This window comes from Notolabrus celidotus, chromosome 6 (genome assembly GCF_009762535.1).
Source record: "Notolabrus celidotus isolate fNotCel1 chromosome 6, fNotCel1.pri, whole genome shotgun sequence".
Classification (NCBI taxonomy): Eukaryota; Metazoa; Chordata; class Actinopteri; order Labriformes; family Labridae; genus Notolabrus; species Notolabrus celidotus.
This window is the reverse complement of record NC_048277.1, coordinates 20,069,938-20,096,079: the sequence shown is the minus strand read 5'-3', so window position 1 is coordinate 20,096,079 and position 26,142 is coordinate 20,069,938. Positions and strand designations below refer to the sequence as shown.

General features: G+C 43.4%; 1 protein-coding gene across 1 annotated transcript in view; it reads right to left on the bottom strand.

Moving 5' to 3' along the window:
• The window catches only part of igf1ra (insulin-like growth factor 1a receptor), an 87,295-nt gene that overhangs the window by 21,841 nt on the left and 39,312 nt on the right, over positions 1-26,142 (bottom strand). Inside the window, exons 3-5 of the mRNA XM_034685051.1 lie at positions 2,647-2,947; positions 618-754; positions 33-177 (exon numbers count right to left, since the gene is read on the bottom strand). Coding sequence (XP_034540942.1) covers positions 33-177; positions 618-754; positions 2,647-2,947 — 583 coding nt within the window. The remainder of the gene's footprint in view (positions 1-32; positions 178-617; positions 755-2,646; positions 2,948-26,142) is intronic.

Genomic DNA, 26,142 nt, shown 5'->3' with positions numbered 1-26,142 from the left:
AAAGCCAGACAGAGGGAGCAGACGAGCCGTACTTGTCGATGAGTTCCTGCCCATTGATGTAACGCAGGCTCTTGAGGAAGGACAGCGAGCCAAGTGCGTGGGAGTGTCGGATCTTCACATAGCCCGTCACTGTCTGGATCAATCCCATGAAGCTCTCCAGCTCAGACGCTATGTTATCTGGGGACAGGGGATAAACACAAACACACACAGACACACACAGAAACAGCATATTAAAGGCACATTTCATTGACACAGGAACGTCCACTGCTTCTATAACACCCGGGCGATCTATAAATACAAACATATCCCAATGAGTGCTACATTGCAGAAGCTTTATCATATGTGGAGATGAGCGTGTGAGCCACCCTGTCGACAGTGCAAATAAACAGCACTATAGCATAATTTGATAATTGGGTTAGAGTGCAGGAAGCAGATGTAATGTTGATTTTATGGGCCTCACAGGAGGTAATGCAATCAGGATCTTCCCTTTATCTGTCTTTATCTGTCAGGTGCAACACAGCATAGGAAAGTTGAGCCTGCTCACACTTCCTGGAGTGTGATGCAGTAATGTTATCCTCACATCTAAAGGCTTATTATCTCTGCAAAGATGTACTCACTTCCACGGCGGATGTTGATGTCCAGGTTGCCTTCGATGACGGTGCACTCCTTGAGGAGCTGAGCAGCATCCACAGAGTCGATGACAGAGGTTGTGCAGGGCTTATCACAAGGGCCGTTACAGGCGCTGCAAAACATTCTGTGCACAGCAAAACAAGAGTGAAAGGAGTTCACGTGAGGCAAAGGGATGACAAAAAAGGGGTAGAATTTGTCCAGGACTGAGCAATAACACCGAAAGTGAACTTATCAACCTCACTCGAATCCATCCATCCACTCCCTCACCTCCCAAACAGTCCAAAAGATTCAAGCAAATAAATTCAGTGAATGATACAAGGTCACCACTCAAGCTGAGAGTTTAATCTTTTATGGGCCCTTGTCTGAACTCGGTTTCGTGAGAGAGTGACTCACTGTGTTGACCTCAGAGACAAAACAGCAGTGCTAAGGCCAAAAAATATACAGCTGCTGAGACACGAAAGGGGAAAGTTTGGAAATAGTGGAGACAAAACAGGGAGGAATGTTGCAGACAAAGGCGTTTTTCTTATCCAAGTTAACAAAGGAAATGTCAGGTGGACTTAAGGGGGTGAGTCTCGTGGCACCTTTCACACTTGTTCTTCTTGGCAGTCTGAAAAGTCTAACCTTGAATCTTTTATACTGCCACATGCTCATAGCAAATCCCCTTAAGGATTTCACCGGCCTTTACTGTGATTATTGCAACCTTAAGTACAGCATATAGCAGGAACATGAAATGTTGGCACACAAGTTGTAATGCTTTGAAGGTTTTTTGTGTAACGCATTGCACATCAACTGTCAGCAACAGGGACAAAGACTTCAGACGTCCCTTCCAGTTAATTTATGTGTCAAGATGCAGATTTAAATATGTGGAAGTTGTGAGTAAATAACCACGATAAACTAATTTCTAAATACTAATTTACTATGAAAAAAAAAAACATTTCAATACCGTCAATCCACACAAAGTCATGTGCATGTATTTCCCATTAATATACACTGATCTACTTTTAGCCCAATGGATTCACAACTATGAAAGCGATAGAGTCTGAGATCAGCACTGACATGTAACAGAGCCTCTGATTGGTAGAAAGTACAAATTCAAATACAGTAACCAAAAGGAGCCTTTCCCAGCCTGTTATCAGGCCCCTCTCCTTTGAAATCATCTACCGGTCAGGGTCCGGGAGACAGACACCCTCTCCACTTTTAAGAGTAGGCTTAAAACTTTCCTTTTTGATAAAGCTTATAGTTAGAGCTGGCTCAGGCCTGGACCAGCTCTTAGTTTTGCTGCTATAGACCTAGACTGCCTGGGGAACTGGCACACTGACATACTGCGATCCTAGCTCACCCCCTTCCCCCCAACCCCCTCATCACTTACTTTACCTCTGCCTGTCCCATTAAAGTTACTAACCATAGACCTTTCTGGAGTCCCTGAGCTCCATTGTCTCGTAGGTCCCTCTGAGCTGCTGTAGGCATCCTCCTGCTGTGGACGTTCTGGACTCCAGCTGATACGGATGTGCTGGACTCCAGCGGCAACAGCTTCTACTACTCGTCTCATCAATATCACCTCTCTCTCTTACTCCCCTCTATCCCTCTTTCAAGACCCAACTCGGTCGAGGCATGATGGCTGTCTAACATGAGTCTGGTTCTGCCTGAGGTTTCTGCCTGTTAAAAGGAAGTTTTTCCTCGCCACTGAAACTAGCTAAATACTGCAATGTGCAATGCTCATGATGGATTAAGGTGGGGTCAGACTGAGTCTGACCCTGTCTTGAAGTTGGGTCTCTGTTCATAATTTGGCATAGAGTGGTCTAGACCTCCTATGTTTGGAAAAGTGTCTTGAGATAACGTTTGTTGTGATTTGGCGCTATACAAATAAAGGTTGATTGATTGATTGATTGAGAAAGCCTTGACCTTGGACATAATGTCAACTTATTAATTTTAGGAAGCTATTCAAGAAAAGATGTACACTCATTGTGGCACTCTCATCACCAGGACCTAAAGTAGAAGTGAGGAACACGTCTTTACCGATTGGTCTCGTTGCGTGTAAAGCCAGGCGGGCAGTCAGGCATACACTCTCCCCCGTGGATGACAAAGTGATTGTCGCCGGGCAGGTGCACTTGGGAACAAAAGTCCATGGTGATGCACTGCCAGCCCTCGAACTTGTAGGTGTCAGTGGGACAGTCCTGCACGCAGCGACCTTCGTGGTGGTAGTGGAGGCAGGCGGAGCAGGCCAGGTCATTGTTGGGTTCAGTGCAGCTGCCCAGGCACTGGCTGTGGCAACACTCCCCTCTGTCTGTGCAGGCGAGCTTGCAGTGATCAGGGCAAACTGGAGGAGACAGAAAAAATAGGAGCAGAGGTCAGTTTAGGACGAGTGGCAGACGTCTGCATTGCTAGACATTTTTTTTATGACAATATGGGTGAAAAGTTACGAAAGTTAAACTTATCAAGCCAAGATTGTGTTTGAAATATTATGTCCAAATATGAAATAGCTCCATATCTCAGTAAAGGAGTAACAGATGTGTCCCTGTCATTGAGCCTGCCCTTATTCACGGGGTTGATAAGTAACAGAAACACCTGTCGATATAACACAATACAATTCAACAGCACCACTAGCAGCAATTTCTCCCTGTTTTATTGTAAGAGTCAAACGTATGACTCACGAAGGATGTCATAAAAAAAAGGAGGCTGTTTTGTCAGACTACCCCCCCACCCCCTGCCCCCTGCACAGTTTCAGACACTAAAATTACACATACAGAAATAGTCAGCCTGAATGCTGATGGGTTTGTTTGCTTTTGTAGGTCACAAAGGGATGTCAGTAATAATTTCAGTCTGTTTCATAACCAGCAAAAAAACTCCTCACAGTTCTTTAATAAGGGTGGAACGTATTGTTTAGTGTAGGCAAATCTCCTAAACTGGCAACTGAGTGTCCATATTGTATCTATGCTTCTGTAAATATGCATGAACAAGACAGGACTGATTACAACAGATGGGTTTAGACTTTAATGGTAATGATATTTGATGATAAGAGAAGAATAAAGCTGGCAGTGTTCATGTGTCAATCATGATGTAAATTTAAAGTATTTGTTTTTTTTAGAGATAGACTGATATGTTTTTTTCAGGGCTGATACTGATTATAAGTAGTCAAGAAGGCCGATAACCAATATTTGGAGTTGATATTCATTTGCAGTAAAAGGGGAAATATTGGCTTCAAAATTTTGAATAATACAAACTCCAACAATTAACTTAGTTTAAATGCCTTTAAACATATGTTTATTGAACAGCTTTTCAGATTTGCAACATGTTAAAGTTTTGTTTTTTTTAACCTTATACAATAGACATCTTTGTTTTAAAATTATAACAAAAAGTGCAGGGAGCTCCCAGGCTCAGCAGCATGTCTTATAAAGTTAAATGAAAACTTAAACAAATAAATAGCTCCCTAAAGTTTTCTACAGTAAATAAAGTTTTACAAAATTTCAATATAACTGAAATGTTAATCTTTCACTTATCTTTGTTTTATGGGGGTATTTCAGTTTTTTTGAAGTGGGCTTGTATGAGTTTTAAATCACTAGTAAGTGTGGGGGCCACAACGGATGCTGCTCAGCTCGGCCCCTGTGACGAGAAACTGCAGAGAGAAATGGAACGCAAGCTAGGCTACGATTTCTGACACGTGATTTAGTGAATTTTAAGCCAAAATAACCCAGGCATCTGCCTTTTTAAAAAATCCGACGGCCGATAAAAGATCAATTTAAAATTGATCTCTTATCGGCCGTCGGATTTTTTTAAAAGGCAGATGCCGGAGTTTTTTTCTATTGTGTTCTATTTTCTCCCTTAAAGGACACTGTAGTTTAGCTGCCGCAGCATCTTCCTGCTGCCTCTGTTATGGAAGATAATAACATCACCATGCTTTTGAAAGGCATATTTCCATTTAAAAAAACTCCCAGACACTTGAAGTAATACAAGTGAAAAGTAATATGCACTTTTTGTTAAACGGAATAAAAATATCACCAAAGTACTTTGAGTTTGAGCTACCACCAACAACAAGCTAAGCACACAGGTGCAGCAAATCAGACTGATGTCGGCATGCGACCGCATCACCAAAGCCAGCAGAACAACTACAGCACTTGCTAAATGGGTGGCAGCTGACTGCAGGCCGGTCAGCAGCACTGAGGAAGACTCAGACCACACTGGTGTAGAAGTGCAGCATTTATTTGAGCAATAAATCTAAAAGTCAAGATCGTAAAGTTCCTTTTATTGGTTTAATTTGATTTCCAAATCAAGATACTGGTAAGAATTGCTTTACATTATTAATATGAATAAAACATGCAAAGTAATTGACTTTTAAATGTGATCAAAAGTGTAATAAATCACGGTCAACTTTTGAAATCTAATGATTAATCACAATTTACAAATGTGGTGCTTGCCTCATGTTTGATTACCAAATCTGCAACCAAATATTAACAAAGAAAGATTTAACATTTTTGTCAATTTGAATTAAGAAGTGGATTAGTATTAAGAACACAACATATTCACGTATTTCATTAATATTTTTCTTTAATGTTATAAAGGACACTTCAGCTTCAGCTCAACTCTTATTCCCACTTGAACTGAAGTTTTTCAAAGTGAACTAATGCTCATCCTCCCAGGCTGTGAGGGAAAAAAAAAAAGCAGCAGTAAAATGATGATGTGGGGTGTTTCAAATTAAGTCTGAGCAACATGAATAATAGAAGCTCCTCACTGTTTACTGAGAGACCAAAACTCATAACAATATGTTATCAATAAGCCTCATAGTTTAGGGTGGACCAATAAGACATATGACAGATTGTGCACCCTGACAGTTTGTCAGATTTATTTAACTGAGCCAAGAAAAGGACCACTTAATAAATCAACCTCGGAAAAAGAAAGTCCTGACAATTCAAAACTTTGACCCAGAAGAGAGCAAAGTTTAACTGAATCTCTCATTTATGAAATGAGAGCAGTTCGATCAGTTCCCGTTCCAACCTCTCCTGATAATAGGCTTTACACTTAACTCAACAGAGTCACAAATGGCAGATGGAAAGCATCTGTTTTTAATGTTCAAAAGCTTTTTTTCACAGTAGCCTATTTATAGAGAAACAATTTGGAAAAAGCAGATGTAAAGAGAGGGAAAGCAGATGATTCCCACTGTTAACTAATGTGGAGACACTGCAGGCAGGGCTGTCCTACTTTCAAATGAGTCCACTCCATTGAAAAAGGCACCTGGAGAGAGAGTGTGTGTGTGTGTGTGTGTGTGTGTGTGTGTGTGTGTGTGTGTGTGTGTGTGTGTGTGTGTGTGTGTGTGTGTGTGTGTGTGTGTGTGTGTGTGTGTGTGTGTGAGTGTGATATGTGCACTTGTGTGAGTGCGTGTGTAACTTGGTGAATGATTGTGAAAGCACAGGTGACAATGATCATTGTTCCCTTATTTGAGGATACAAGGCTGCTCTTGGAAAGACAGAGTCAAGGGTTAAAGTTTCTTTAATAATTCTGAAAATCATAAGAACTATTGATTGATTGTTTGATTAAAAAAAACTGCCGTTTTATTAGAAATGACACAGGCAGGTAAACCTCACACCCCTCCCACTTCTCCTCCATGCCCTTGTGTTGTTTGCATATTAGGGCCTTAAGTCCTTACTTTTTATTGTTTTGCTCTTTCTTACTGCTTAACAAATTCCCCCACAGGGGCAATAAAGCTGAACTGAACTACACTGAACGGAGCTGAAAAAAAAAAAAAGCACACCACTCCTGGTTCCTAAGCAACCGCCTCCTGGTGCAAAGCCCGAGCTGGAAGGAAATGTGCACAGACACACAGACACACAGACACACAGACACACACACACACACACACACACACACACACACACACACACACACACACACACACACACACACACACACACACACACACACACACACACACACACATATAGTCGCACATAATGAGGAAAAAAGAAAGTACTCTAAAGCACACATTTCACCAGTCTCTTTCATGTGTGTTATTACAATCTGCAAGACAGTGACTCTGCTAGTTTGACTTCATTTAACATGCATTATTAAGTATGCATGTGTGTGTGCATGTGTGTGACGTGTGCACATGCATGTTGGTATTTGAATAAGTGTGTGTGCCAGGCAAAAAGAGGAAAAGGAGCTCTGCTTGTTTATTTGCTTTTAAATTAAAGGCGGGTGTCGGAGCATTGGTGGCTCTCTTTTGTGAACCAGTCAGCAAGAGAGAATGAAGCCGGCTGCTGAGCTAATCTCTGCATGAATATTTCATGTTGCCTTTACAAAACATCTGTGTAGGTTAAGAAAATGACGGAGCACTACAGCAGTGCTGCAGAGCAAACACACACTCCCACAGTGCTATTCCAGTTTAGCTTCACATGGGGGAAGTGAATGAACGGATCAGTCCCACTCCTGACAGTTTCTGGAGTCCACGTAAATCTGTCTCACATGAAGTCAAATCTAACCATACAGAAGAAAAACAAAGGTCGACTCCTTCAGGGTTCAATAACAAAGGACAAACCAAAATGAGAGACTCTCATTCAGTAGACCTGATACGAAATCTTTGGCATTTTATTCACTGCAGGAATTTCTAATATCGCCTCCTGATAAGACAGACCTTGACTCATTCCTGCATGGCCTGAGAGTCTTAAGCAATCTAGCCTCCCCTGTGTTAAGCATAGATCCACATTACGTACATGTTCTGCCACACCAGAAGAGGACCTGCACTGTAGTACTCCATGAACAGTCTGTTTAACTTAGTCAGGATCCGATCCAAAATAACTGGCAAAGACTTTATTTAAAACTAAAAATGCCAACACGCACAGGCCCTCACATGACAGCAGTGATCTGATTGCAATATGACCCCTGCGTCAGAGTGTTTAAAGAAAGCCGACCAGTGATGTACATGTGCATAGTGAGTGGGGGGGGGAGAAAGTCACAGGAGTGAGGCTTAATTTTCTTGGATTCTGACCAAAAGGGGGCAGCCAAGGCAAACTCTAATGAGCCGTATTGGATGAGTTCCTACTTTCCTTCTGCAACATTTTAACAGATTCCTCAATGAAGTGAAATTCCAAACATGCATACCTTCCTCCAGAAGAAAGCCCAAAGAGGAGGGGGCGTTTGCTGACTTAAATCCATATAAGTCGACCCGGTTTCACAGTGTGACCAAACAACCCACCGTATCAAGGATACAATCCACTATTTATAGATGCTCCAATTGCGGCCCTATTTCCACGCTGCTGCTCTCTCTACATAGCTATGCAGGGCATTGTGGGTTTCCACTACTTCAAAGGAAAGGGACTACCTAACAAGGGGCTCCTCTGCAGATTAGACGTCAGTATCCTCGTAGTAGTTTAACGGGCAGGAATAAACTGGAGGCATCAGCTGGTTGGCATTTGACCCCATTTTAGTGCACGCTGTGTTACATCAAGCGACTGTTACGGAGAAGAAACTGAAGAAGCAAAACTTTGATAATGATCTGACGCTGCAGAGTTTAAGAAGTCAAACTGCTGGGAGTGAGGGTGGGGAGGTTTATGTTGATGTTTCCCTCTTACAGTAGTTACACAACACCCCCCTCCCTCTTTGAACAAACACAGTCGGGTCGCTCACCATTGCCAACCACCAGCCTTGTATGCAGCCACAAGAGCTGGAAGAGGCATCCCTAACAGCCTGAGTAAAAGACAAGTGCTATGTGTTTATTTTTTATTCTAAAGGCATCCATCCGTCGCAGGGCTATGCAAAGAATCTGCAGAATGTTTTAGGCTGCAGAGGATTCAAGGGGGGGGACCATTAGTTCCTTGTTCCTTGCAGCAACAGCACAATAACTTCAGGAAATGCTGCAGAAATGTGAAATGGAATGGTTACTGAGGCTGCAAACATGATCATTGAGGTGTGTTGCAAAGTAGGAAGAGGAACAAATGAGTGACAGTAAAGAACGGAAAACATGCCAGGATGTAAATATCATTTTCAGATCCAAATAAAAACATGTTAAATGTGGCTGCAGCAGAGTAAAAAATGTGGTTATCATCAAATGTGTTCCTCTGTCTAACTGGGCTTGATAGGGGGGTCGGGGTCATGTGACCCAGAGAACCTTCCACCAAGTGTGAACCCCTCCTCTTTCCCCCACAGTCTGTGTTGACAAAAAAGCAGCTTCAATCTGATAAAAGATGGCTAGATTTCAGCACTGTTTGCCTGGCAATGTGTGTATGTGTTTATATATGCGTGTGTGAGTGTGTGTGTGTGTGTGTGTGTGTGTGTGTGTGTGTGGTGTGTGTGTGTGTGTGTGTGTGTGTGTGTGTGTGTGTGTGTGTAGGTAGGAGGATGGGTCATAGGGTTCAAAGTAAGACTCTCAAACGAACGCATCACTTTTTATTGAATAAAAAAAGCCGGTGCATGAGAGGAAGAGGGTTGCAGTGCAGCATTCTCCTCATCTAAATGCGAGTCATGTTCTGTTTGCTGGAGAGCACGCTGTGTTAGTCGACTACTACACTGTTTACATTAGAAGGCTGGTGATGCATTTACTGCCAGCAGCCCACAGCCACCTCAGAAGAAGAGGAAGAGGAAGAAGAAGAAGAAGAAGAAGAAGAGGAACAAGAAGAAGAGGAAGAAGAAGAAGAAGAAGAAGAAGAAGAAGAAGAAGAAGAAGAGGAAGAGGAAGAGGAAGAAGAAGAAGAAGAAGAGGAACAAGAAGAAGAGGAACAAGAAGAAGAGGAAGAAGAAGAAGAGGAAGAAGAAGAAGAAGTAGAATAAGAATGAGAAGATGAAGAAGAATAAGAAGAAGAAGAAGAAGAGAAGAAGTAGACGAGGTAGAAGGAGTAGAAGATGAAGAAGAAGAAGAAGAAGAAGAAGAGAAGAAGAAGAAGAAGAAGAAGAAGAAGAAGAAGAAGAAGAAGAAGATATCAAAGCACGGTATGTTTTTCCCTGTGTCATTAAAGATAAGTAGGAAGCGTGACAGACAGTTGGGAAATCATTCATTATTCACAGTGGGGCTCAAGGGGAGGAGCCGAGGGGAGGAGGGTGTCGGGAAAGAGAAGGGTGGGGGTTAAACTGGGAGCCATGAGTTCGACCAATGGCAGGTGGGAAGGGGAGGTTCTAATCACGATGACTGACATGTTATTGAGTCTGGAGCAGAGCTGGTAAACAAGTCCTCTCTTGAGCAGGCGTAGGGTGGGAGGGTAGAGGAGGAGGGGGGGGAGTCGGTAACCATAGTGATTAAGCACGGCTTTTCCACTGATTCGGAGAAACCATAACTTAAAGGAGGACCTGATTCTGAACAGACGTAGCTTACTCAACCACAAGCCCCAGTCACTTTACCCCAGTAAATACTGCTGACCCTTATGTGGAATGCCAGCTGAAAAACAAAACATGACTGGGCGTGATGGAAGCAAGGGTGAATTAAAGACAGACAGGATGTGTATGAGCAGATTTGTTTTTTTCCTTCTTGTTGCTCAGAAAACATCAGCAAAAATCGACTTATGATAAAAAGAGACGTCACAAAAAAGAGAGGATACAAAGCAGAGGATCAGACTTACACTGATCTATTTTTAACGTGCAATAATTACTTCATCTCAGTTCATCCTTCTCAACTTACATGTGCAATACGTCTTTCTACCCATCTTCTCAGTTCTGTTCTGTACATTGTTTATACCTAGGCTACAAGTCTGTGCACATTTTTCACCACGTCACTGGTTTTGGAAATATTTGTAAATGTATTTATTTATTTGTGTATATACGTTGTATATATATGTTGTAGGTTATGCTTATTTTTACTTCTTTAATTTTAATTGCTAATAACTTTTTAATAATTGCTATTTTATATGCTCTTGTTTACTTTACACTGTTTTGCACTGTCTCCTTTGCTGCTACTTATTTAATAATCGCCGTCACCGTTTACTTCTTGAAGCTTTGTTTTTCTCTCAAAACTGCCGCTGTACCTTCCGCTGTCTTGTCTGCCTTTCTGTCCTTGACGCACATGCGCAGTAGTGGTAATCGGGGTCAGCCGTGATGTCACCGGAAAAGTTATGCCATAACAGTATCATGGCTAGCCGGCTAAGGAGCTCGAAAGTTTTGGAGCATTTTTCCAAAATAAAAGAGAAGAATGTGCAATGCAAAGAACTTGCCATGGCAGTACAACAGCGATACACGAGCATCTGAAAAGGAAGCACGTCGTGGCTGATTCAATTTCTGACGAAGAGGGACAGTCGTCTAGGTAAGCTAATGGGCTAGTTAGCTGCTAACATTAACGTCAACAGTGAGCTAATTACTTAACAGTGATGTCATGTTTGAATAGGAAATGTGATGACACTAATATTTTATAACCCTACGTTACAGTGCTAAAAAAAATATACGTTCCTCTTCAATGGACAACTTTGTTACCATTTGTTATTCATTTTATTTTGCACGATCACATTAAAAGATGTCAGAAATGCTGCTACAAGCTGCAAAGTTCATTAAAAGTTGAATGATCTATCATCTTAATTGTCTTTATTTTTAGTTAGCACACACCTTAAACCCTTCAAGCTGGAAATGAATGATGGTTATATAAGAGCAGCTGCATGCTGGTGCGATAAGCTGCAATTTACGTATGATCCAATTAGTCGACTAATCACAAAAATAATCGGTGACTAGTCAGTTATCAATACAATCGTTTGTGGCAGCCCTACTACTGTAACACTTAAATTTTCCCCGTTGTGGGACGAATAAAGGATATCTTATCTTATCTTATCTTACAAAGTAGATAATGAACAAATAATAATAATAAAACCCAGACAAAAGACGTAGAAAATATCACAAACCAAATGGGATGAGCCAACTTTATAAAAATATTTGTCTTTTATTGGACATGATGTGTGATTATGCTGATTGCATGGTGTAAAAAGCGATACTGAAGATGCTGCACAGTTAAAGTGTCAATAACACCACCTGTTCTTGCTCCACAATATGAACGGGAGCAAAGCTCCATTAGGACGTGATTACATTTATCTCCACATCACCTCCATTTACTGAAGTATTCACTCTGCTGCACACTACAGTAATCTACTGCACTGCCTCCCACTCTGAGCAGACTCAGGTTACCACAACTGAGAACAGGAGCAGACAGTGAGGAAGTTAAACAGGAGTACAGTAGCAGACAGCAGGCCTACCAGGGGCCGCTGCAGCGTGGATCGTGGGTTGACCCCCCCAAACTCCCCAAGCTCCATCAGGCCACATCCTCATCCGGCAACCCGATCCTCCCTGGGAGCCCTCAGTGGATCACTCCAGACACTTGTTTAAACCACATCAGCCCAGACGGCCAGAGAGAGGATGCTTCCTCCACTCACAGCCAAAGTCAAACCGCATCACAGATTCCACGGAGTTAGAGACTCAAGAGACTTGATGGACTGATCTGATCTAAAGTGTTTTTCACCTTTTCAGCCATGCATGTTCTGCTGATCTGAGTGGGTTTTTTTACTGCGAGGGAACAGTGCACAGAGTCATGATGTGATTTTCTCATGCAGACAGCTGGCTCAGGAAAGCTTGTTTTAAATCTCTGTTCAGTCCTGAGCACAAAGGTGTGTGTGAGCCCGCTCCTCCCCATCCCACTGTTTCTGGGTCTCTTCCACTCCCATGCCCACTAAAGACCAGCAATGTGATTTTCACACAACTATGTGCTGGTCTGTGTGTTCAGGCATGCGTGGCATTTCCCCCTCAATCGCATTCAGTCACAACAACACACACACACACACACACACACACATTTACCGACGCACAAAAACAGACCTTCCTTCTGCCCTCGGGCTTCAGCCCATCCTGCAGCTGCTGCTGTTTTTGTTGTTGCTTTGTTGTGTACTGCACTTACTAACAGGACACAGGTATGCAGCAGCATCGCATGTGAGAACACTTTGTCGTTTATCACTAAAGAGGAAGAAGATGGTCTGAAAGCTATTAGAGTTTAAACAGTGGAAAAAGTGAGTAAGAGAAGATCAAGATTGTCTTCCCTAAAGAATGAAAAATAGAATCTACACGAATACTCTGATGCAATTTGGAACTTATTATAAGAATGAAACAAACATGATTACCTGGCTATGTTAAATACTCAATTCTGATTGGTCAAAACGCAACAACAAGGGTGAGTAACTTGCAACAGCAAAAGCAACACCAGGGATGATATGATCACTCGAGTCATATCAAATTAACCGGTGGAAAGGAGCCTGACATATTTCCACTTCAGCCTGTTGACACTGTGGCAGAAACATTTGTTTCCACCTCATGCAAGTCTTCAAAGCTGGGAAATAATGACAGTTAGTGGGCACAGATGTGAGAGCAGCTCCTGGGGAGGTGGAGTAAGATCCTGTCCTGCAATCCAGGCAACAACAGCAGCAGAGCTGGTGAGTGCAGCTATAAGTTACCCATCAGTTAAACCATAAGCAGTAGTGAAGGCAGCCACAATGTTAAAGCTGTGACATTTACCTTTATATGTTTAAAGGTGTGTCAAAAAGCAAACCCTCGAGAAGAAGAGGAGCTGAATGAGGACAGAAACGTCAACATGAATAGTCCTGCAGAAGTTCTGTTCAACTTTTCTAATATCACCTTCAATGGAAATGTTCAGTTTACTGTGCATTACAAGAAATAAGCAGGTTTTAACTTTCACTGTCAACTGGAATGTTCAAATTAATGTTAATTCTTACCGCAAGGAGGCTGATAAGAATCTATTCCCATGGCAGCTATACTGACCGTGGAATTGGAAGTACAACAGCTGATTATGTCTGGAAGAATTTATGTCTAATATAATTTTTTGGAACATGTGTCACACATTCTTAGTTAATTGTTTTCGCGGCCCTGTATCCATCTTATGGAGTTCATAAGTCTCTACTACTTGTTATCGAGTTTCATGAAAACTGAGTCAGCAGTTTTTCTCTGGTCAAAAATCAGGTCAAAGGTCAAAAATCAGACAAGCAGCATCAGGAACATAGCCTCTGTGGCTCTTTCATAATGCTTATTGAGGGTGGCTGTGGCTCAGTGGGTAGAGTCGGTCGTCTTACAATCGGAAGGTTGGCGGTTCAATCACAGCTCTGGCAGTCACATGACGAAGTGTCCTTGAGCAAGACACTGAACCCCAAATTGCTCCCGCTGTTGTTCAGCGTCTGAATGTGTACGAATGAGAGATCAGCTAATACTGATGGTTCCTTACATTAGCAGCCTCTACCATCAGTGAGTGAATGGGTATGAATGGGTGAATGCGATGAGCTTTGACATGTCAGACAGACGAGAAAAGCGCTATATAAGTACAAGTCCATTTACATGACTGTTAAACACCAACACCACATCATCGACGTATACGATACAGAAGTTGTTTCATACTGAGTCAGCATCCGAGATTGTATGAGGTAACAACACTGTATGTATGTAAGTGTGTGTGTGTGTGTGTGTGCATATGAAGCTTATGCACTCTGTTTACATGTCGCACCTCTCGTGCTCACGTAAAATCATGCACAGAAACGCCAGAATTGCGCTGTGTTTTGGTTAAATGTAAAAGTACAAAGGCAAATCAACAGCAGAGCTTGGTTTTGGTGCCGCAGCAGAATCCTAATGAGAAAAAGGGGGTTCTAGAAGAATCAAAATAAGTGTAAACAAACAGCCTCTTATTAAAACAGGCCACATCACAGGGAATCCAAATGTGTATGTGTAGAAAACACCAGAGGGGTCTAACCTCATGACTTAGCCCCGGCCCAAGATGAACCCTTGAGTCCCTGTAGGCCAGACTTCTGGTGAGTGCAACATCCCAGAGTCCCTGTTTGGCCCTCAACGGTCATATAGAGACAGGCCATTGCAGCTATTGTCTTCATTAGAGTGGACAATTCTTCAGCGTACTCTAAGGACTCAGTCATGACTTGATCTGTTTTTTAATAAGAACTCACTAAGCTAACAAACAGGTTGAACATCATCTCCAAAATGATATTGTTAATATGATTTCTCTGCAACTCTTGTCAGAAATTGTGTCAGTCTCAGTGAAGAGCAGGTGACAAACTGCACAGCTAAGATGCTAAGATAAGCATCAGTTTGAGAAAAGCAATGCTGGGAAAACTCAAGCTTTTTTTCCCCTTCTTCACAGATTCAGAGGTGTTTCCTCTCACTGAAAGTGGCTTCTAAAAATACCTGACTTCCCAGATCTGCATCATTAAATGCAGTGTTTCCTGGCAGTGCTGTTTTGCTAGCTGGGTGACTGGCTGAGGGTTAGTGAGAGCATGTCAAGCCTCACGTCTCTTCAGCCTCCTACACACTGCAGTCTGATCCCCTCTGTGAATGTGGAGGAGACACCCAGGAAGACAATTGCTACAGTATAACGCTTGGCTACTTTTATAAACAGTGCATGGTATCATCATAATAGGGTTAATTACGCAACCTAGTGGGAAACATGACAAACTGGACACGTAATAATAAACATTTCCTGCTCTGTTTGGCTCAGGTGCTGGATGGTTGCAGGTACAGTCTAACACCGGGATGTGTACCCACCTGGCCTCTAGCAGGCAGCTACCGGGAGAGCACCTCCAGACATATGGATCAACTCAATCAAGCCCACTCCAATAAAAACTTTGTTTTTTAATAAAGTTACCATATACATGAAATATAAGAAGTGTTTACATTCAGTGCTATGACTGCACCATATGTGCGATGTCTTGTGACAACTAGGGGTGGGAATTGATCCGATTTTATCAATGTCAATGCCATTGTCGATTTTGCTTATCGATCCAATTCCTTATCAATTCTCCTAACGTTTCCTAATGAGTATTTTTTTGAGGGGAAAAAAAGTAGTTCTACACAGTCTTCTTCAACATCTCAATGGTAAAAAAAAAATACTCATACTTATAATAATAATTAAAACAGACATCCAAAGTCACAGATGCAAGACATGAGGAGAACAAAATGTCTTGTGCACAGCACAGGGTGAGCGGAGGAGCAATATGTAGGCGTGCTGCAGCAGCACCATTTGTAACACATTATGTACAATGACGCAGCGATAACCGTGTTATTACCAACAGACACAGGCAGGAGAAACTGTTTCTTCCTTGGCATTAGACCGGCAGAACAACTCGCATGTCAGAATGGTTAAAGGCTTGATGCATGAACACACACATCCTACCCAGATCATTCTGTTTAACATCCATGCAAACAGTGAACTCGCACATGTAACCATAGCCATTGTTGTGATGAAGATAAAACGTGCAATGAATTAGTTTAGATAGAAGTGTGCATATTAGCTGCAACGTACAGTTCTGGTATCTTTCTGCTGTTTGGCATCAAATTGATGTAGACTAATCTAAGGAAAAATCTGCAGCTACATCTGATTTATGAAACCATGTTCAAACATGGCTCATATATCCAGGACCTGTCTGATAGAACAGATGGTTCCACCCTCATGACAAAAACTGTAAAAGGAAATCATTTTTCCCCCTATTCAATGCGTTCAGGCATTCTGCTGCAATGTGTTCATCATGCGTGTCTATATCACCTTAACCATGAAAGCACTTCACAGCCCCAACTTGGTTCAGCCTGTCATCATCAGAGCATCAGAATAGTAGCGGCTCTGGACGCCAGGGTTTATTTCTGTAGATGACCATCTGCAGCATGCTGTGCCCAGACTTCGACCTGGCACGCCGTCCGGCATACATTCCTGCTCCTGGCATGACGTCTGGATTCAAAACGACACATCTTCATTTCACTTTGACTTCAAGGAGGCTCTAATCCTGATTAAGCATCGAGACATTTGCCTTGAGCTGACTGGATAAGTTTGTGTTCATTGCAGGCATTCATAGCAGGTTAGAACAGAGTGCTTCACAAACACGGAAAAGGTTATCTGTGGACTGCTGAGCTGATAGCTGGTGGACTGTAGATCCTGGAGTTTATGAGTGTGTATTATTGTTTGCATGTTTGAGCTCACACAGGGGACCATTTACTGTAAATTATACTCATTGCTGTGTGCGTCAGACTGCAGTTTTCTCCACACACAAACACACACACACACACACACACACACACACACACACACACACACACACACACACACACACACACACACACACACACACACACACACACACACACACACACACACACACACACACACACACACACACACACACACACACACACACACACACACACACACACACACACACACACACACACAGACTACAGTGAAATCCCATTTCTCCAGTACATCTCCCTTGTCCCTCTTTAGGATATTTACGCCGTGGTGTCTGCCACCTCAGTGGAGCCTGACATTCTGCACAGTCCCATTAGCCACTTCAAATATGACATCTGGATTTAGGGTTTCCTTTTTCCTCCACTTAATTTCATTTTTACAGTGAGTTTCTTCAGAGTACACAGAGGATCCTTTTTGTGAGGCTGCACTCGCTTGCTCTTAAAAAAAGGAAAAGCTGCGGGAGCATTTGTGCCCAGAGTTAACATCTGTTATAATAGGGCAGTATGTCTGTTCTGCTTACATGGAGAGCCTGCACGGACACTTTAAGCGACTCCTTTCAAGTGTAATGGTTTAATATGATACCATGTTCCCAGATTGTATCACTGGAATAGGAGCTGATCTTGTCATCATAGTATACAAAGCTTCATTTCACATGAGGATGGCTTGTCAGGAGTTTACCTTCCCCTTCAGAAAAACACAAACCTCAAATATGTTTACCTATTCCCTATCTGTTCAGGGAGTTAAAAGCTTCCAGCTTGCAGGAACTGAAAAAATAAAGTCACTTACTGCTGACTTTGTGTCATGTTTGCACACTGATAACAACAAAGAGGAGCAGTCGTGGGGGATGTTTGGCAACGTTTAACAATGTGCTGATTTCCACTTGATCCTTTTGTTTCAAAGAGTTTGCCTGAATACCAGAAGTAAGGGCGCCGTTACCTTAAACATCCCTTTTAATCTGAGCACATGCAGCTGACAATCCAAACAGCAGGAGTGAGTTACCATATAAATGTAAAGGCAGCGATTACAGTAAATAGTGCAAGGGGGGGAGCTCATAAAAGCATGCCCTCATTAGTATTTGGGTAACAACAGCCCCAAATATGGCAGTCTTACAAAGCCCACACAGTGGAGTGTAAAAAAAATCGTCACTGTTTACAAGTCTCAAATTGGCGGTTACGTCACTTTCAGTAAGTTTCTCTCACAGGCTCAGCGCGGACACAGCTCCTCAGTTTCCACCTAAGTTTGGGTGTTAATCAGATTTTACCATGACGCAAGTCTACCATTCACTTCTGGTCTCAAACACATGCTGTAGAGTCGTGATAGAGGGGACCACTGAACTGATAGAACCCAATCTAATCTTGACACGACTTTATTAAGCTTGGAAAATCCCTACAAGACTTGCAGACTGAGAGCAGAGGACCTGGCTATACGTGCCCCAGACATGCACTTTGGTGAAAGGTCAAAGGTCAGAGGTGGGATACAGAGATAGATCAGATTAGATAGGCCAGATTGTGGATAAAGCCCCCCCCCCAACAGCAGAAGAGGGCAGCTGATGTGGATGGAGCCGGACAGCTTAACAGTCCCCAGCCCTCACTTCCTATTGGCTGCCAGTGACATCATGCCTCTATCCCCATTTTTCACCTCCTCTTTTCAGGGTGGGCGGAGAGTTCATTTCTTCCTCCTCCCTCTCTCCATCACACACACACACACACACACACACACACACACACACACACACACACACACACACACACACATACACACACAGAGAGTCAGCTTCATTTGCCCCTTTTAGGAACCTCAGCTTGCATGGCCACTCTTGCTCCGAAGAAGAGTAGAGAAAGAGAGAGAGAGACAGAAAGAGTGAGAGAGAGAGGGGAGGAAGAAAAGAGCAGAAAAACAAAAGAAGAGCGATATAGCAGCCACACACACACACACACACACACACACAGAAATGTTGTAACTTCTCACACATGCAGTGATTTTTTCCAGCTTCAACCTAGCCTCTCTTAATCAACACATGTCATGTGAGGACTTTTGATTGGTACATCAGGCCTCGTAGTATTTTCTGGTGAAAGACTACGTTTGACATTTTCACTAGCAGACAGCTCATGAAATTACCAGCTCGGCTGCATTATGATATGTCTCCAGCAATGAAGCAAAAGTGTAAAAGACTGGAGGAGGACACACATTGAGAAATATGTGCTTAATATATTAAAGATGTGCTGAGAAAAAAAAGAAGACAAATCAGGCCATTTACTTGTAGAGTATATCAAAACAGACGTGGAAGTTTGTGGAGGTCTTCACCATGAGGGATCGATCCATGTGCCGGACAGGTGTTTCTCTGTGTCTCACGATGAGAGGGGTGGAGGGGACAAAAGTGTGACAGAGTAGGGTTGCAAAATTCCGGGAAGTTTCAAAGTTGGAAACTTTCCATGGGAATAAATATGAATAAACCAGGAATTTATTAAATTGAACGTTGGCTCTTAATAGGGAACTTAAATATAATTGGGGAAAATATATTTTAGCATAATCCTGACTAAAACAACCAGATTTCATGCAAGTGCAGTTGAATATCTATGCTATTGCTCAATCACATGTACATACCACACTGCTTACTGCAGGGCTATTGAGACGACGCCCCCTACATGCACTGTGCATTCCTCACTCACATGCACAGATGATTTTTATTTTGGATGGATGTCTGCTTATAAGAAAAAAAATATTTGTGCATTGATATGATACCTTTCCATTAAATTACCCTCAATTCCCAGTTAATTCCCATAAATTCCCATGGAGAGTTTCCAATTTGGAATATTTCCAAAACTCCCCAGTTTAACTTCCCATTGAAATTTACCAGACAATTTCCACCCCTTTGCAAGTTGCAACCCTATGACAGAGTTAGCTATCCGCTGGCCTGCTAGTCTGCAAATGCCACAGTCAGTGTTGATGCAGCGTTCAGTCCAGGATCACATCCCTTCATGAGAGATTAGCTCTTAGGCGGATTAAGGAGGAGTCAGCACACGCAGGAAAGGTGAAATGTCACTGGAGTGCCACAGGAGGAGGTGAAGGGGGGGGGCTGTAGTGGGAAGTATTGATGGAGTAGAGGTGGATAGAGAAGAATCTTCTCTGCTCTGTGTGGACTTCAAAGACCTCCAACTACAATGGGACAAGCATGCCAGACGGTAAATGCTCAAAGGTAACGTTTATACACTGAAGGCAGAGGCTGCTTTAGTAGGGGGGCATCAGTATGGGTTAACCTCATTCATAGGCTTTCCCACACCGCTAATTATGTCACCAGGAAAAATTTAGGGCTCAGTGTTTTGCTAAAGGACACTTCGGCTTGTGACTACAGGAGCAGGGATCGAAATGCCAACCTTCTGATTGAGAGACGACCAACTCGGCGGGCCGAACCACTGCCCGCCCCCCTGAGCACAAACGCTCCAAACTGCTTCCATCTTGTTTGTTGTGGACGGATAAAAGCTGCAGCCTCATTACTTCAAACCCCTCTGGTGTGAATATACTGTAAATGTGACCATTCACAGAATGACACAGAGGGCAGAGGGGACAGATGCCAGCAGAGAGGCAGGGAAATGGGCACAGAGAACAAGCCTGCCTCCGACCACAGGAAGTGCTGAGCCCCCACCGTGTCAAACACAAGACTTTGAGAAATGATTGAAACAAAATACCCACGCTTTCTTCCCCAAACAAACAATGGCCTCTATTGTGGAGTGCTGTGGCACACTCACAGTCGGGGGGGGAAATAAAGACACAGTTTGAAAACAGTGGGCTACAATCCCCCTCCTCTCTTTCACTGCTCTCAAGGCCACAGAAAAACTTTCCCCTTCAGTTTGGGGACACGGCTGCCCACTTTGGAGCCCCCATGCTCAGAAAATATGCCTTTGTCTTCCTGTCGTTATGGATCTCACACAACTCAACGGACCAGGCTGCAGCAGTATGAGAGCACTGTAGAATGTAAACATAAGTCTGAAGAGGTTTATTTCTCTTTATATGGACTTTAATCGCCTACATGGTCAATAATCAACTGATGGTATAATTGTCTTGTCGTCCAAATAGATAACTTCACTTCAGTTTTATATCATTCCTAAGAGATCCCTCTGTTCCAGGGACATATGCGCGGGAACCTGCAGAAAGAGGACACTGCACCAATTGCATGGGCAGGAGGAGCTGCTTCTAAATTTACTTCCAGAAGCAGGGTATCCAAGCTGTTCCCAGATGCAGTAATTTGTTGCAGTTATTTCATAAATGTCTTGTTAACTATTATTGGTCTGAAAGCCGCCAAATTGCACATCATAAACTGTAACAAATGGAAGGCCTGAGGCTATATTTACTGTTCCACGGTAGCACTGCTGCGGCTCTGGAACTGGTTCAGAAAAAAAGAAATCCCTACGCCTGGTAATAGAGGATAGATGTGATTCTAGTGTTTACCTGCACAAAAAGCCATGCAGGTGCTCATACAAAGAGCCTTTTGTAAGAGATTTTTAATACATTATAATCTTAATTAAACGTTTAATATTGTCTCAGCTCAAGTGTACTCTGTGCTACACATTATCCAGTCCTTACATTTGAACAATGAGACAAGTGGCCAGAGCGAGAGAGGAGGATCCACACCTGCTAGATGAGTGATTTCCTCCAGAATGCACTTAGACAAACATGAATGTGCACACACTTGCATACTTTCAAACAGCCGGTGCCGGGGGGGCGGCTGGCTACAGACAGCCAGGGAACAGATAACTGGCTGAGAAAGGGAACGGGAGCACGCTGCTCAATCAATGAGCCATCAATCACACACACACACATGCACATTGCACACACACACACAGTGAGACACATAGCAAACACAGGAAACAGGAGACCATATCCTTAGCTACCACTCAAAGAGAGCCATCAAAGTGCTGGCTCTGGCTCCAGGCTGTTTTCCAGGCCAAATTCCCAAGCACTGCTTTGTCTTGTGGTGGTTTGATTAGAGCTACTATTACTCTGCCCTGACCCCTCTCACAGGAGATGTGTGTGTGTGTGTGTGTGTGTGTGTGTGTGTGTGTGTGTGTGTGTGTGTGTGTGTGTGTGTGTGTGTGTGTGTGTGTGTGTGTGTGTGTGTGTGTCCTGTACAATCTGCTGCACCACAATGGATATCTGCCTAACTAGCCCACTGCTGCAGGGTCTCGCTGTTCTCTGCTGAGCTTTTAGACAGCAAGTGTCTGCGGGAAAGGCAGGCGAGGAAGGGGGAATTTGGAGTGTGAGAAAATGAGCACACTACACCAAAATCAACATGCAACCTTTAATTAAAAAATAAAAATCCACAGATTTTTTAATAACTCTGTGTTTGACATGGCCAGAATTTTACAACAGCTTGATAGTTGAATTTAAGAAGGGTTATTCCTACATTTTGAATGACTAACTCAACAAATTTCTTCATGATTCAACAACTGATGATCAAAGCTTTTGATGATTAGCATTTAATCCAGTCATTAACCTGTTGTTTCAGAGTCAGTGTTGAGAGGGCCTGTTCGGATCAAAGGAGCGTACCACCACTTCGCCTGCAGGAGCACATTCCTGCTGCATGACGGTCGTCCAGGCACACCTGAAGCATGTTATTGCTCCATGGCCTGTCCTCAAGAGGAGGAAAAACATCGGGTTCACCAAGTTGTCCTGAGAATATGAGACCTTACACCAGGCTCTCTTTCTTACACACTGTGTGAATTCAAGTTGTGCTGGTGGGGGGAGGAGCAGGAAAAGGCAGCCACACTCACCTGCAGTATCGGATGGATTAATGTACACAGTGAGGAGTAAACAACACCAGAGGACGTCCTTGTGTCCCTGAGCTATAGTGACAGCATGTCCTCCTGTCTGCACTGTCACTCCGTGTCAGCTCTCATTACCTGCAGTACTACATGACTGCCGCTGAATGACTGAGTGACTGACCGGCTAATGGCACCTGCTACCTACTGCTGTATGGACAGAATGAGCATGACTACAGAAAAGCTGCACTGACCCTGTCTCGTGAAAGCTTACTGGCTCTTAAGGGCATTTATGAGTTGATAATTAATTCATAATACACAAGGAACCATTTTGAAGGGATGTCTCTTGGTGTGTTTAACACTTATAATGTATAGCCTTTAGAGCAGAACTGAGGGAATACGCTATTAATTGCCACCAAGCAAAATATTTAAAGAAAACAATTGCAAACATATGAGAGCTGCTCTCTCTCCGTCCTCCTCTGTATCTCTCACAAAGATCTTTTCAGCTCATTCAGCAACAGAGGTAACTTATTTTAACCCTCCTGTTATGTTGCGGGTCAAACTGACCCATTTTAAAGTTCAAAAACCTTTAAAAAATTGTTAAAAGTGTTATTTCACATTTCTAATGTCACAGTGGATGGAAGGCTAGTGGTATTCAGTGGTTCCTTCCATCTTAGGTAATATATGCCTTCCAAACCAGATAAATACAGCATCATAAAAATCTGGGCAGCAGTTAATTTATCAACATCACTACATAAAAAAAATAATTCTAAATGTAAAATAAAATAAACAAAAATCTAAGTCATGTAAAACTATCGTATTTATATTTAGGGCTTTTCAATGTACATTAAAAAAAGTTTTAACGTGCATTTTACTGAAAAAACAAGTGGTTTATCATCATTGAACAATGATCTGTGAGGATTAAAGAACACCATTGCACTAAATATTAATTTAAATGGTTAGTAATGGAGTTAATAATTACATTTAAAAAACATTTTACCGAGATTTTTTGGGGTTCGGACACTTTTGAATCATTAAAACTGCCCCGGGTCAAGTTGACCCAGGAACATTATTGCTGTCTCTAAAAACAAACATAACAGGATGGTAAATAGCACTTCAGCACCAGAAGAAAATACAAATGAAAGGGTGGAGCAGGCTTGAAGATTCAACTTCCCCGCAGAGACACGAGGACAGCCACGCCAGCATTGTTTCAGGGATGTAAAAGGTGGATGCAAGAGGGGAGTGAGGGATCAATAGATCTCAGGAAGCTTACAAATCTGATGGTCTGCTGTCATTAGCATCAATGAAACGACACTCTCAGTGACCCCAAATACAAGTGATACATTCAAGTTTTCTATGTGAATAAATGTGATTCTGTGTAAGTTACTCTCTAAAGAAAGAACACTACTTGTTTATTCTAGTAAGGAATATAAAAGTGTTATTTTCATGTATTAGGAAGCTTCAACAAAATAATAGTGCACATCAAGTGTTGTGTAAATGTCACTTCCCCCACCAGGACTCCACATTTAAAAGTGAGCAGGATGTTCTCATGCTTGACTGAGACAACAAGGTCAGATAAAACGTATGTTTAGTGATGACACACAACTTGTAGATAAACAATTGCAACACAAAAAGCGGGAAGTGTCTCTTCAGAGGAGCCGGTAAGGACTCTTAGGAAAGTGTTCCCTGTTACTCCTCTTCGTCGGGACTGATCTGCTGCGGCTGCTAAACGAGCAGCCCCCGGGGCGGAAGCACAGCCCCAAATTGGGCCTTTTGTTGCAGACTGCACAGTGTCTCAACAGAGGCATGAACAAAACACAAACACACAAAGCCTGTGAAGAGGCAGGAGTGTATGTGTGTGGGCCTACCCCAGGCTCCTCCTCAGCCTCACTCACACACACACATACACATACACACGTAACCAGCTCCACCACAAGCGCCTCGGAGCCGCGTCTCACCCACCCACATACATACACAACACACAACCTGACCCGCCTCCCCTTCTTGCGCTCTCCTTCCTTTCTTACTCCTCTCCATCTCTCGCTCCCCTCCTTCCCACCCTCATTCATAAAATGGCTGCTTCACAACTCCAGCTGCTGGCACGGAATTTTAGGATGAGGGGTCAGGGGCAGCAACGGGCCAGGAGGGGCTTGTTTGTTCTATTTCTCCCCCCTCCCTCACATCTCCTCATGTCTGTCTAACCGTTTCAATCCCGCACCAGCATTGAGATTTGTCCGCCTTATTCTCCTCCTTGCATATGCCAGCCTTCCTTATCCTCATCCCCGTCCCCTTCCTCCTTCTCCTTCTCCTCCTCCTCCCCCTTCCCTCCAAAACAAACCTGATACCCTTCTGGCCTGGGAGGGAAACTGAAGCTATGTGTCTGGCATGAGAAGGCAGGCGTAGCGCAGAGCGGGGGCAGGAGCAAAGCGCTGGTGGCTCCTCCTCAGAGGCCAGCAAGAGGGGAACGGGGACATTCTCAAGTTCCATCCCTGGAACACATCCTCCATGTTTCTGCAGTTTTACCACATCACACACACACACATGCAGGCTGTCCAGGCATGCTTTCAAAGCAACAGGGTTGCTATAATGTTTGCTTTTTTTCCCCTCTGCTTTTTGTAGTCCAGAAATAGGAGAGACTTTTTTTTGTTTTTTTTGTACCCAAACATTTTGCAAGGTGGTATTGGTGCAGGGCGGAGGATCTATGTTAGAGAAGTGACAAAATGAGGCAAAGCCAATAGATTGTGTCCCTGAGCAGCTCATTCCAGCCTGCCACAGAGTTTTATAAACTGATCAATCAGACGGTGTCTGCACACCAGGCTTCGGCTCAGGAGAGAAAACAAAGACTACAGTGCCAGAACCATTTAGACAACACCACAGGGCGTAATAATAAGTGTCACTGTGTGTGTCTTTGTGTGTGTTTGGACGGGATGTGTGTGTCTGGTCTGAGGTGAATGAGTGCACGAGCACTAATGCATCTGTTCCCCCCCCTCACTACAGCGCTCTGCAGCGTCTTCTGCTGTAAGCACACAAATTAAAACTCACTCAAGCAAGAGGTTTGGCTGCTGCCCCCCCAACGCTCCCCCACCCAACACACACATACAAACATATCCATCCCTCCACTATACCCTCCCCTTCTCCCCCCAATGCTTCTGCTGCTGCAACCTCAGATGAGGGGACAAGGAAGGAGGGAATGATGGAGGGGCCGCAGTGAAGTGAACAGACCCACCTCTTGCTGGAATGAGTTTTTATGTGCTGATGGGAGTGAGGGTGGGGCAGGGGTTCTGCGGTAGGCAAGCACATGTGCCACACAAAAGGGGCATGTATTTAGTCAATGGTAAGCACACACACATATGACAAAGTGACAAGGGTCAGCCTAAAAGAGAAGAGGTCAGTTTTTTCGCTGTATACAGCCTCGTCCAAACGGTCCCAGTCGTTAAAAAGATGCAACTATACATATCTCTTTAAAGAAGCGGTTATATAATCTCCGTACGAGAACTGCAACTGTTACTATATGCCTCCCATAGAAGCAGCATATTTAGTTGTTCAGCTATAACCAGGATATTGCATTTCCCCTCCTCAGCCCACAGGCTTTAGCCCACGCAGGCCACCTCCAGCCCGCCCACCCACCCACCCACCACCCTCTCCCAGCCTGTGTTCTAGTCCTGGACCCACTCTTCTCAGAGTTTCCACAGATGAGCACAGAGCAGTGTGGACGTGCATTCTGCATGCAGCGTACGTGCGTCAGTCACACCACAGCTCAGGGATCACAGGATCAGAGGTGGAGTCGAG